Consider the following 12,211-nt stretch of genomic DNA (forward strand, 5'->3'; position numbering starts at 1 on the left):
CAAGTATACTTTTTGGTATAGTTCTTTCAGCAGCATTTTAAATCAAAAGAATGGGAAATGTCTGGCACGGAGAGGGAAGACAAGTCTGAAAAATAAGTAAAACAAGTGACATAATTTATTTCAAATAATTTCAGTGGAAAAAACAAGAATCAAGTAATTAACACAAAATCTAATTATATATCTTCCATTTGGGGTGGAGTATAGATAAGAAGCAGGACTTGACAGACTGTATACAATTTTGTAGTCTTTTGGGTGTATTCTTTACATTGGTGAGGAGGAAGCAATTCCAGAACTACTTTTAAGATGTAAAAGAGAAAGAAACAAAGAAACAAAAGAGAGAAAGAGGTGGGGAGAGGAGAAAGAGACAGAGACAGAGACAGAAAGTGAGACAAAGAGAGAAGTGCCTTTTACAGAGGAAGGTAGGGGTGGGTGGATCGGAAGAAAAACTGGAGACACTGGTGGTGGGAAAGGTACAGTGATGAAGGGATGAGTATTGGAACAATTTATGACTAAACCCAATCATGGACAGCCTTGTAACTGCATATCTCACTGGCTCAATTAAGAAAAAACAAAAGATATCGCATAGGGTTAACAAGTAAATAAAATCAATTTTCTTTTAGGGAGCCAGAATTCTAAGCACAGGATATACAAACATGGGATAGGGAAAACAAAGAGCCTCTGAGGATGGACTGAAATTCAAATTGGTGCGAACTCAATTTCTGAAATCAAACATGAGCCTATATAAAATCTGTATGTTGGTGTGCACAACATAAACTTATGTACATATGTATACGCACATTTCTTGGTGATGTGTGAATAAGCATAGAGATTTCAGGTCCTAGGACAGCTCTTAAGATAATTAATAAACAAAATAATGGCAGAGGGGGATAATACAGGCAAAGGAGTCAAACTGAAGGAGCTCTTGCTACCAAATAGAAAACAATCTAATTGAAGCATCAAATGAATGAATTAGAAACCACTGAAACATATAAAACCAGAAGTCCAAAATAATAGTAGAGGACCGGAGAGTTAGGGCAATGACCACACACTTGCCTTACACAGGGCTGACCTAGGTTCAGTCCCCAGCAGCCCATTAGTTCCCGGGCACTGCTAGGAGTGATAGCTGAGTAAGTCCTGAGCACTGCCAGATGTGCCCCACCATACTTCCCAAAATAAAAAGGTGTCTGAGATTACATATGAATGAATAGGGAAGTATAGATGCCAATGGATTGGCGGAATACAATTACAAATACAAATATAGACAGTCCCTACATTAGTAGAATGTTGATGCATGAAGAATAGATACATGAAGAAATGCTAAAGCTGGAAAAGAGTATCAAAGAATAAATTACAACATCAATGGACACTAAATTCTGGGAGCAAATGGTAATTTTTCATGAGTATATAATCTCCCACAGATTGCATATTCAGTGCAAAAAAAAAAAACCACCATTACTCTAGGGACTTGGGACTGGGTCCAGCAGTTATGGAGCAAGCCTAGCACGCAGCTGGCCTGGGTTCTATCATCCCCAGAGCACTTCCTGCTACGGCCCTTGAGGGGGTCCTGAACACCACTAAGTGTGGTCATGGAGACCTGCAGCCCTGACTGGGTGACTGGGTAATCCCTGGCCTGTGAGCCTGTGCACATTATAGCCTCTGGCCCTTATCCTAAACTAGACTGAGAATCACATGTGGGCCTGGGCCCTATACATTTGACAAAATTAACATCACCAGTGAGGAACAGCAATGAAAATGCATACCTTTGAGAACCTGATGACACAGAACCATCAATATTGTATTTTTCTAAGACTGTGTAACCTGGCTTAATATATTAAACCCCAATGACGAACACCCTATTTAAAAGGGAGACTCAAGACTTATTTCTCAGAAACATCATTTAAATACTACCAAAGATAAAAGGAAGTCATGTAAATGATGTAAAGACTTGAGAGGGCAAATCAGGTCTGAAGAGATAGGAACTACAGTGGGTAGGGCCTTGAGAGGGCTGACCCAGGTTCAATCCCTAGAACCCCAGAGATCCAAAGACCCCCCAGGAGTGATCCCTGAGTGCAGTGCCTGGAATAAGCCCCGAGAACCACCAGGCATGGCATGAAAAAGAGGGCAAATGAAACAAACGAAAATCAGAGCGTAAGATTTTTTTATACTTTGTACTATTCTTTTTTCTTTTAAGCCACCATCTCACCCTTTGTACTATTCTTATTCTTGCAAATATTCTGTAAGTTTGGACTCATTTCCATGGGGTTGCCAACCTCATGTTTTACCTAATAAAGCTTTATTAACATGAAATCACTTAGAACTATTATATCATTTTCAAACCCTTTAATAATGTTTAATTTAATAATGACTATTTTAATTATCTAAATGATAACCTTCAAATAAAAGTCTTTTAAAATTGAAAAAAACAATTGAGGGACAGAGAGAGAGCACAGTGTATTTGGGTACTCGTCTTGTAACCCCATGCCCCATGAGGACTGATACAAATGCAGGGCCAGGAGTAAGCCCTGAGTAACGCCAGGTATGACCCTCCTCTCACCCAAGTATTTGAGCTACTTTTTCTCATTTTCCTGTGCTATTAACAAGGAGACCTCTGTTCACTTGACTAAACAGTACTCTAAACAAGATGTGCTTTCACAGTATCAGAACTGTAGTGAGTGGAATCTGGAGTCAAGTGTTAGAAAAATATATTCAATGAACGCTTTATGTCCACGGTGGTGAACGGATTTTTTTTTAAATGAATTGTTGCTTTATTATCTGATAAACTGAAAATTAGCTCCTCTTAGAAGTTCTTTGGACATTATATCACGTAATTTTGTATACTAATATCACACATACACACTCTCACACACACACACCTATGCATTTTTCAAGTAAAGAAATGTTAAACAGATGTAAACTATTTATTGAATATTTGCCACCAAATATTGTTAAATACATTATCTTGCAGCATATCGCTTTCAAGTTAAAATGTCAGAAACAAACACCAATATTTACAATTCTTTTAAGGAATGTTATATAATGACACATTAAGGCGTAAATTCTTTTGGCTTATAATTCTTAAAAGAATGATAATAGCAAAAGTGATGCAAAATCTTGTGTGAGATTATGATTAAGCTACATTTTACAAAAATATGGTGTAAGATGGCAATAATCCCATTCCACATCCTGGATTAGACCCCTTCAGGAGGGACTGATAATTTATACAGTCAAACTTTAAAATTTACAGATAAAGGCAGTTCAATACTGCCACTGAGAAGTACATCTCTTAACATATACAACTCTCAGGCCACAGTTTTGAAGGTCTGAAGTATCAAGTTGGTTTGATGAATTAGTCGGTTGGCACTTATAAACACATTTATTGCCCTGTTTGGAAAAAAAAAATTAATTTCATTAAAAAATCATCCTTAAAGATATTTATATTTGATGTCATCTACCAATAGTATTGTAAATGAGATCAATTTAAAAAGAAAACACAAGTTAGTACTGACTATAATTTATATTCCATCTTGGAACTGAACAGTCCTGCATCATTTGAAACTATCTAGGAATTACTGCCCCCTAGTGGTTCTGGATGGCAGTAATGTATTGGAGGGAGGCTATGATAGGTGTTGCCTCAATAGTTTCTAGTTAGAATATAATCGTTGGTCAAAGAGGAATCAGAAGTGGTCTCCAGCAGTAATATCCCAGAAGCTTCCAAATAAAATCTGCTAGGGTATAGACTCAAAACCTGTGTATCAATAGGAATGGCACTTAAAACTGTTCTAAAAAGATTACAATTTCTCTTCTTTCTTCAAAGAGAAAGTGAAAACGCCAAATAACGTTTGGAATTGATCTACTTTGAAAAAAATTAATTCCAATCTTTGGGAGCTAACATATAAAAATATGTTCTTTAAAATTATTTTGTGCTGGAGCTGGAGAGACACACAGCTGACCCAGCTTTGATCTCTGGCACCAAGATGGTCTCCCAAGCTCCACCAGGAGTGATCCCTAAGTGCAGAGCCAGGAGTAAGCCCTGAGCAATACAGGGTATGGCCCCCAACAAAACAAAACAAAACAAAACAAAACAAAACAAAACAGAACAAAAAATACTTTGTACTGTACCACATTCTCCTGTTAGCCTATCTTCACTGGGACTGGATAATGCCCTAGTCTCACTGTATAGGCTCATTCAATCTCCTAGTAGCTTAGCTAAAGTTTCTATCTTCACCCTAGACAATTCTCAAAATAGAAGTGCCAGAAAAAATTAATTGAATCGAAGAAAATTCTGCACATATTGTAAAATGGCTTTAATATCAGTCTATTATTTTCAGTCTTGATGAAAAGGTAAAAAAACTCATAGTACCTTATTCATACACATTATTCACTATAAAAATTGTAAAGCTGCTACTGAACGGTAAAGAGTAACAGGAAGTGAAAAATCCACATATGGAACAATTTTAGATTAATAAAAACTAGGTTAGTTCTGACGACTTGTAGTTATGAAGTACTAATTCCACTAATAATATGCAACAAATTAGAATAAAAATGATTCCATTATGTAAGTTATTTTTCTCATGTGTTTTTGGTTATTTGGGCTTAACCAGGAAACCCAGACAAAATACAGATGTAAGTTTATTTTGAGAGCACACCTCCTAACATTTCCCCTAGAAAAATAGCTGTATAAAAACAAGACAAAAACCATTAGTGGAATTTATCTTCATATTTTTAATCAATGACATTTTTACCCACTGTACCTTTGAAAATTAACTGAACAATCTATTAGGTTTATTTCTATAAATCGTCACAGAAAAATTTTAATAATTTGACATGCATTTATGTATGTTACAACTCCAATGGTGCCTGGCAAGCTCCCCATGGCGTATTTGATATGCCAAAACCAGTAACAATGACAGGTGTCACTTCCCTGACCCTGAAAGAGCCTCCAATCACTGGGAAAGGCGAGTAAGGAGAGGCTGCTAAAATCTCAGGGCTGGGACAAATAGAGACATCACTGACGCCTGCTCAAGTAAATCGACAAACAACGGGATGACAGTGATACACAACTCCACTGATAGAGTAGAATCTTAAATAAGTTATTCAATTTACATGAAACAATTACTCAGATAATTTTTCTGACTGCAAGTAAGAAAATATTCCTGTCCACTAATTTTCTCGCTTTCTACCTGAGAAACAAAGAAACTTCTATGTGGTACAATGGCGCAAAAGATACGGCCTCCGTATAATTTTAAATACATTTCACATATGTAAAAAACACAAAGTTCTTGGTTTTCTGGAGAAAACCAGTTTTTAAATCAACTGTATGTAAGATTTAAAAATTCCTAAAGTATTTTAAATACAATTTAAATATTCTGTAAATATTTTAAAATAATGTAATTTACCTTTTCTTATTAGCTCCTGCTTTACAGAACAAAACCATGAAAGCTCCCTCCTTGTAGCACAATAAATCACACCCTTTGCAGCATTTTAAAAGCATCTAGAACATTTTCACAAAACATCTCACAACACAGGGGTGGGACCTTGGATCTGTGAACCTGAGTACTGAGCTGTCTGCCTGGCACAGCAAGGTCAAGTACCGCCTGAGCTCCCGGGGCCCTCTTGAATACTGCATGGGAGGACCCATCCACCAGAAACACCTAAACCCTGACCCAGCTTCAGGTAAACGGTCAGAATTTTGGAAGCCTGTTTCCAATTCTCAATTACATTTTGACAGAAAAACTAGATGTAAATCATGTAAATCAACTAGTGATAAGGCTGCTACTAAACTAACCCTGATAAAAGCTGTTAAGACTTTAACTGACCTCGAGTGATTCAAATGTGAAAAAGGGAGCAGAGATATTAGTACAGGGATACTAAAACTGGCCTTGCACCACCAGTGAGGAGGAGCCCCTGAACACTGACAGGTGTGCTCTCTCCCTAGCCCCTACCCCCCCCCCCCAAAAAAAAACTAATATGCAAACAGGACTGAGATCACTACTTTAATTTTATTGCAGCAGTTCTCAGTAAACCTGCAGTATCACCATCACCCAGAATCTTCTTAGAAATAACCGTCTGTGGGTCCAGACATAAATGATCAAGAACTCTTGGGGAGGCAGCCCCAAAGCAATCTGGACTTTAACAAGCCCTTCAAATAAATTCTGATTCTCCTCAAATTTGAGACCAACTGCACTTCAGGGGTTTGTAAAGTTATCCAGTTATAAATCCAGTCATAAATATCACTCATCAGGTCTCTATATGGCCTTTAAACTAAGAATGCTTTTACATTTTTAAGTGGCAAAACTACAGGGAAAAAAAAGGTAAATATCTCAAAACAGTCTACTCTCTCTGAGACCCGGAAGTTGATCTATAGGTGCATAAACACATTTCCATTCCTTCCCAACACCAGGTGCAGTCCCTATTTAAAACTAAATGACTTTCAAAGATTACCAGAAAAACAACAACAACAAAACCAAAAAAGACCAAAAAACAGTACTTTATGTGACAAGTGAAAGTCATATGAAATTTAAATTTTGGTTGTAAGGCTGCTTTTTCCTTACAAGAGTAGAGGTAAAGTGGGTCATAAAACCAACAAATCTAAAACATTTGTCATCCCTTTTCAGAAAGTCCACCAGCACCTGCTCTAGACTAATGTTACAGCTGGATTCTTAACCATTTGACGTTATTTATTATTTATTTTTTGGGGGGAGGGGTTGTGGATCGCACTTGGACTCACTTCTGGCTCTGTGCTCAGGTCAGCTGTGTGCAAAGCCAAGTGTCAAGCCCTGCACTATTTTTCTGGCCTCTAATTTGCTATTTTTAATAATCAATCTTAATTAGTCTCGAATGTGAATAATAATTTAACTTATACGACTATAGAATTTGAAAGTACATCAATCTTAAAGAGATAAGAAATGAGAGTACTTACTTGCCATCTTTAAAATAGGTTTTCAGCGTATCACTGAAACTTTTGGAGTACTTTACAAATTCTTTCTTTTGGTGTTCAAGTGCCTACAGATATAAAAAAAAAGAAAGAAAAATACTAAATAGCACAAAAACTAAAGTCAGGGACAGCAGATTACATAGCAGATAGAATAAACAGATAATAAGTTTTAGGAATATAGACATTAATTATATAATAGCAAATTCAAGGACAAACTTGTGAATAATGATATAAACATCTAGGGAAGCAGATAGAAGCAGAAGAATGCGTTCAAACTTACCCTGCGGTTCTGGTATTGATATTTCTTAAAGACATTATTCACTGTGTCAAGAAGTTCTTTTATTGCACTAGCTATATCCCTGTTGAAAAAGTAAAATAGGAATCTTCATAAAATGAGTCATATGTGAAATAAGTTTGAACATACATTACTAAGAATTACAAATTACACTATTAAAATTCCATATGAATACTCTATCATGCTGTGTCAGACATTTAACCAGGCGGATGAATTAGCACCTTCTGGAACCTGACTTTTCTTGCACTGCTTAAGCAAACATTCCATTACTAACATCAACTTTTCTATATCAGTAATATTTTTTTCCGAACTGCTTACTCAGATTTATAAGAATATACTTCTGCCTTTCACCTTTTCCAGTTAAAAGTTTTCTTTTCTCTGGCTAATATAGTTGAATTCAAGCTGTCACATTCCTCACTTTTGCTGCCTCACTTAATATTGTAATGATATGCATAAAACTTTGGTTTCCCATGCAACTTATTTTTGTATGTGCCAACATTTCAATTTACAAACCTGATAGGTGTGAAGTTTAAGAAAAATTAATTTTTCCTCAGAGTGGTTCTAATATTTTAAGATACCTTTAGCCTTTATCAAACAATAACATCTGCTCCTCTTCCAAACTCTCACTACTTCCTTGGGGGAAAATATTTAAATTTTTTAGACATCTATCCTAAATTTTTTAGGATATTCTCCTATTTCAACCTTTCTAGCATTTACTCTTTGGCTATATATGCAACACCTCCCTTCCCTGCTAAACAGACAGAAGGAATCAGTAATTCTGGACAGTATAGTGGGTAGGATGCTTGCCTTGCACGTGGCTGACTCAGTTGAATAGCCTGTACCACATATGGTCTTCCAACCCTGCCAGGATTAAGGCCTGAGCACGGCTGGGTGTGGCCCAAAACAAACAACAAAAAAAGATATTTCCTTGATATTTTTATATATCAAACATTGATACCAGGATGAAATATTAAAACATTCAAGTCAAAAAACAGGACAATAAATGTTACACAGATAATACCTGCCTACTAATTTTGAAAGTACTTTTTCAATTTATTTTTTGGCCATCGTTTAAAAAGAGCATCTGAAAGTGACACAACTGTTGCTTTCATTTATGAATCTAACCAAGTCAGCTCTTTCTGCAAACACTGGGCACAAGTATCTACCCTGACTTCATAAAACAGTGATAAAACAGTGTTGTAAGACATTCTATATTGTTATGAGGAAATGGTTCTAACAAATATTCACAATGCATGAAGTACTCACAAAACTCAACAGCAAAAACAATCCTATCAAAAACATTAAGAGCTGAACACACTTCCACAAAGGAGACATAAACGGCAGACAGGCACCATTGACAGAATACCTGAGAACATATATCTCAATAAAGAACTATGCTGCATCTACACAACGGAAACCTACGAAGCTATTAGGGAAAATGAAGTAATGGGATTTGACTAAAAATGGATGGACATGGAAAGGATCATCCTGAGTGACATGAGTCAGAAGGAGGACCAATACAGAAAGACTGCACTCATTTGTGGGATACACACACACACACACACACACACACACACACACACACAATGCTTGCCACAACTGTGTGGGGAGTAAAGGGCAGTTAGGACAGAGAAGGGACCAGTATGATAATTACAGCTAGAAATTATCACTTTGGACAAGAACTGAGCGTGGAAAACAGGTCAGGGGATATATATGATAATCTTTCAGTATCTGTATTGCAAAGTACAATGCCCCAAGATGGGTGAGGCAGGAAGGAAACTGGGGACACTGGTGGTGGGAATCATGCACGGGTGAAAGGATAGGTGCTGGAACATTACATGACAGAAACCCAATCATGAATAACTTGGTAACTGTGTATCTCACTGTGGTTCAGTAAAAGACAAGAAAAGAAATAAACAGTGTACTTGGTATACAGCAAATGTATTAAAAAGAAAAAACAATTCTTAACATATTAAAAAAATATATTTAGTCTCATGCAAGTATAAACTTATTCATCGTGGGCTACAGGCATGCTGATACAATGTTTCAACCCTTCCCTTCAATGTTCACCGACCTCCAGCAATACAGCCCCCTACCCCGGCCCCCTTTGGTTCCCACCCACCAGTCTGCTTCAATCTAGAGATGTTTACTGACTTTTTATTTCAAGTTCTCGCGCTGAGACTGAAGATACTCTGGCTGACAGGGTTTCATACAGAGCTCCTGACCACCTTCTAGCACCACCTCCTTCTCCTGCTGAACGCTTCCCTCCACCAGACTTGTTTTTCCCCTCCTATCCCTTCGCACACTCAAGTGGCATGTTTTCTAGTGAAAATAAGTTTTTACGTTTTTTCCACTGTCTTTGGGTATTCATTATTCCATCATTATGTTTCTTTCTTTCTTTTTTTTACTTAGATTTTTATGAGTGAAACAACATGAGGTACAGTTGTAGATTTACAAATTTTTGTGCTTGGGTTTCAGTTATACAGTGATCAAATACCCATCATTATGTTTCTTTTTATCCTGCATGAGAGATCAGTATATCTCTCCCTCTGAAAAACTTCACTCACTATGATACTCTCCAGGTCCCTCCATGTTAGCAACACATTGCATGACTTTTCTTTTCTTCTGGCTGAGTAGTATTCCACTGTGTTATGTGTATAGTGGTTTCTTTATCCACTCATCTATTTGAATACTTGGGTTATTTCCAGATTTGGGCAATTGTGGACATTGCTGCAAATATAGTGGTGAATATATCTTCTGTTTTGATTCTAGTATATGGTTTTTCTGTACCCCAATATATCACTGGGGTAGATTATAATAAGTAGAATTGCTGGGTCCACATCCATGCCAGTACTGATTATTCTTATTTGCTTCTCCCATTAGTGATGCGGAGCAATTTTTTAAATCTACTTTTGAACATATGTATTTCTTCTTTGAGGAAGTTTTTGTTCATTTCTTCTCCCCATTTTCTGATGGGGCTGGAGGTTTTTTCTTTTGTAAAGTTCTATCAGTGCTCTGATATTAACCCCTTATGAGTACTGAATAAATGATTACTCCTATTTGAAAGGCCGTCTTTTTGTCCTGGTCATCATTTCCTTTGAGGTGCAGAAGCTTCTTAATATGTCCCATTTGTTGATCTTCACTTCCACTTGCTTGGTCAGTGGTGCTTCAACCTTAAAGATGCCTACAGCTTCACTGTCATGGAGAGTTCTGCTGAAGTTTTTCTCTCTGTGCATTATGGATTCAGGTCTGATAGGAAGGTCCTTAAACTACTGAGTTAGCTTTTGTGTATGGCATTAGAAAGAGGTCTGACCTTCTTTTAAAATTTTTTTTCATGCAACTGATCAGTTTTTTCCCAACTACTTGTTGGAGAGGGTTTCCTTGCAGCACTTCATTTCTTTTTTTAATCAAATATCAACTGATCTGATACCTGAGGGTCCATCAGGATATGCAACTCCATTTCATCCAAGAGTCTGTCTTTAATCCAGTATCATGCTGTTTTAATTACTACAGCTTTGTAGTATAGTGTGATGTTGGAGAACATGCTGTCTTCCAATTTATTTTTCCCAAGGATTGCTTAACTCTTTGGGGAGGTACTGTTCCATGTGAATTTCAGGAGTGTTTAATGATCAATTTCTTAACACCATGGGTATCCTTCTAGGGACAGCACTAAATCTCGACAATGCTTTGGGAATGATCTATAATGCTTTTGAATGATCTTATTTAATCCGCCTAATCCATGAGTACAGGATGTTTCCATTTTCTTATGTCTCTTTTATTTCTTGAATGGTGTTTTGTAGTTTACTTTGTACAGGTTTTTCACATCTTTAGTAAAGCATATTTGACTTTCTGAGGCACAACTGTGAACAGGATTGTTTTTAAAATCTCCCTCTCTCTTATTATTTGCCCCAAGAAAAACCATGAACTTTTGCATACTAATTTGTAGTTTGCATATACAAGTCTACTGTTCCATGGAGCTCTCTGTTAGAGCCTTTAGGATTCCCTAAATATAATATGATGTCCTCCCCAAATAGTCAAAGCTAGACTTCTTCCTTTCCTATCTCGACGCACTGGTTATCTTCTTCTCGCCTAGTGCTTCCAGTCTATGCAGAATAGAAGTAGTGAGAGTTGCCAGCCTTGTCCTGTGCCTGATCTTAATGAGAAGGCTTTCAATTCTTTACCACTGAGATTAATTAATGTTTACTGTGGGTTTCTGGTAAATGGCTCTGCCCATATTGAGGTCTGTTGAGATTTTTTATCATGAATAGGTGCTGGATCTTGTCAAATGCTTTCCCTGCATCTATTTATATGACGTTCATAAGGTACACAGGCCTGTAATTCTCCCTTTTTTGGTGCTACCTGCTTTGGCATTCAGGTGATGTTCACTTAATAAAAACAAGTTTTAGTTTTTATGAAGTATTTTCATCATTTCTGATTACCTTCTATTTTCAAAGATCTGAGAAGAGAGCTGGTATGATTTTTATCCTCTTGACTTTGTGGTAATATGTTTTATGTCCCAGCATATGGTCTATCTTGGAGACGGTCCCATGTGCATGGGAGAGAATGTATTTGTTTTTTGTAATATGTAAAAACCCTCTCTTCCATTTTTTCCTTCAATGCTAAGTATCAAGTACTTTCGTACTGAGATTTAATGTAGCTGATCTACAGTTGAAAGAGCAGTGTTGAACTCTCCAACTACTACTGTGTTGCTATTAATGTCTTTTTTTTTTCTTTTTGGGTCACACCCGGCAACGCACAGGGGTTACTCCTGGCTCTGCACTCAAAAATTACTCCTGGCGGTAAACAGAGGACCATATGGGATGCTGGGAATCAAACCCGGGTCAGCCCCGTGCAAGGATAACGTCCACCCTACTGATCACTCCAGCCCCTATTAATGTCTTTTTATTCGCCATTAAGTATGTTGCAGGTCCCTCTTTAGGTCCGTTACTGTTTAGCAGTGTGAGCTGCTCCTGATGCACATA

The 12,211-nt window shown here is 37.2% G+C and overlaps 1 protein-coding gene across 5 annotated transcripts in view; it reads right to left on the bottom strand.

The window, feature by feature from the left end:
* Nucleotides 1-2,899: 2,899 nt before the first annotated feature.
* PDCD10 (programmed cell death 10) overlaps nucleotides 2,900-12,211 on the bottom strand; it is a 50,574-nt gene continuing 41,262 nt past the window's right edge. For all 5 annotated transcript variants that reach the window (XM_056110641.1, XM_056110642.1, XM_056110644.1 and 2 more), the window contains exons 6-8: nucleotides 7,215-7,293; nucleotides 6,920-7,002; nucleotides 2,900-3,381 (exon numbers count right to left, since the gene is read on the bottom strand). In XM_056110641.1, coding sequence (XP_055966616.1) covers nucleotides 3,300-3,381; nucleotides 6,920-7,002; nucleotides 7,215-7,293 — 244 coding nt within the window. In that variant the 3' untranslated portion in view covers nucleotides 2,900-3,299. The remainder of the gene's footprint in view (nucleotides 3,382-6,919; nucleotides 7,003-7,214; nucleotides 7,294-12,211) is intronic.

The sequence above is a fragment of the Sorex fumeus genome, unplaced genomic scaffold (genome assembly GCF_029834395.1).
Source record: "Sorex fumeus unplaced genomic scaffold, SorFum_2.1 ptg000010l, whole genome shotgun sequence".
Classification (NCBI taxonomy): domain Eukaryota; kingdom Metazoa; phylum Chordata; class Mammalia; order Eulipotyphla; family Soricidae; genus Sorex; species Sorex fumeus.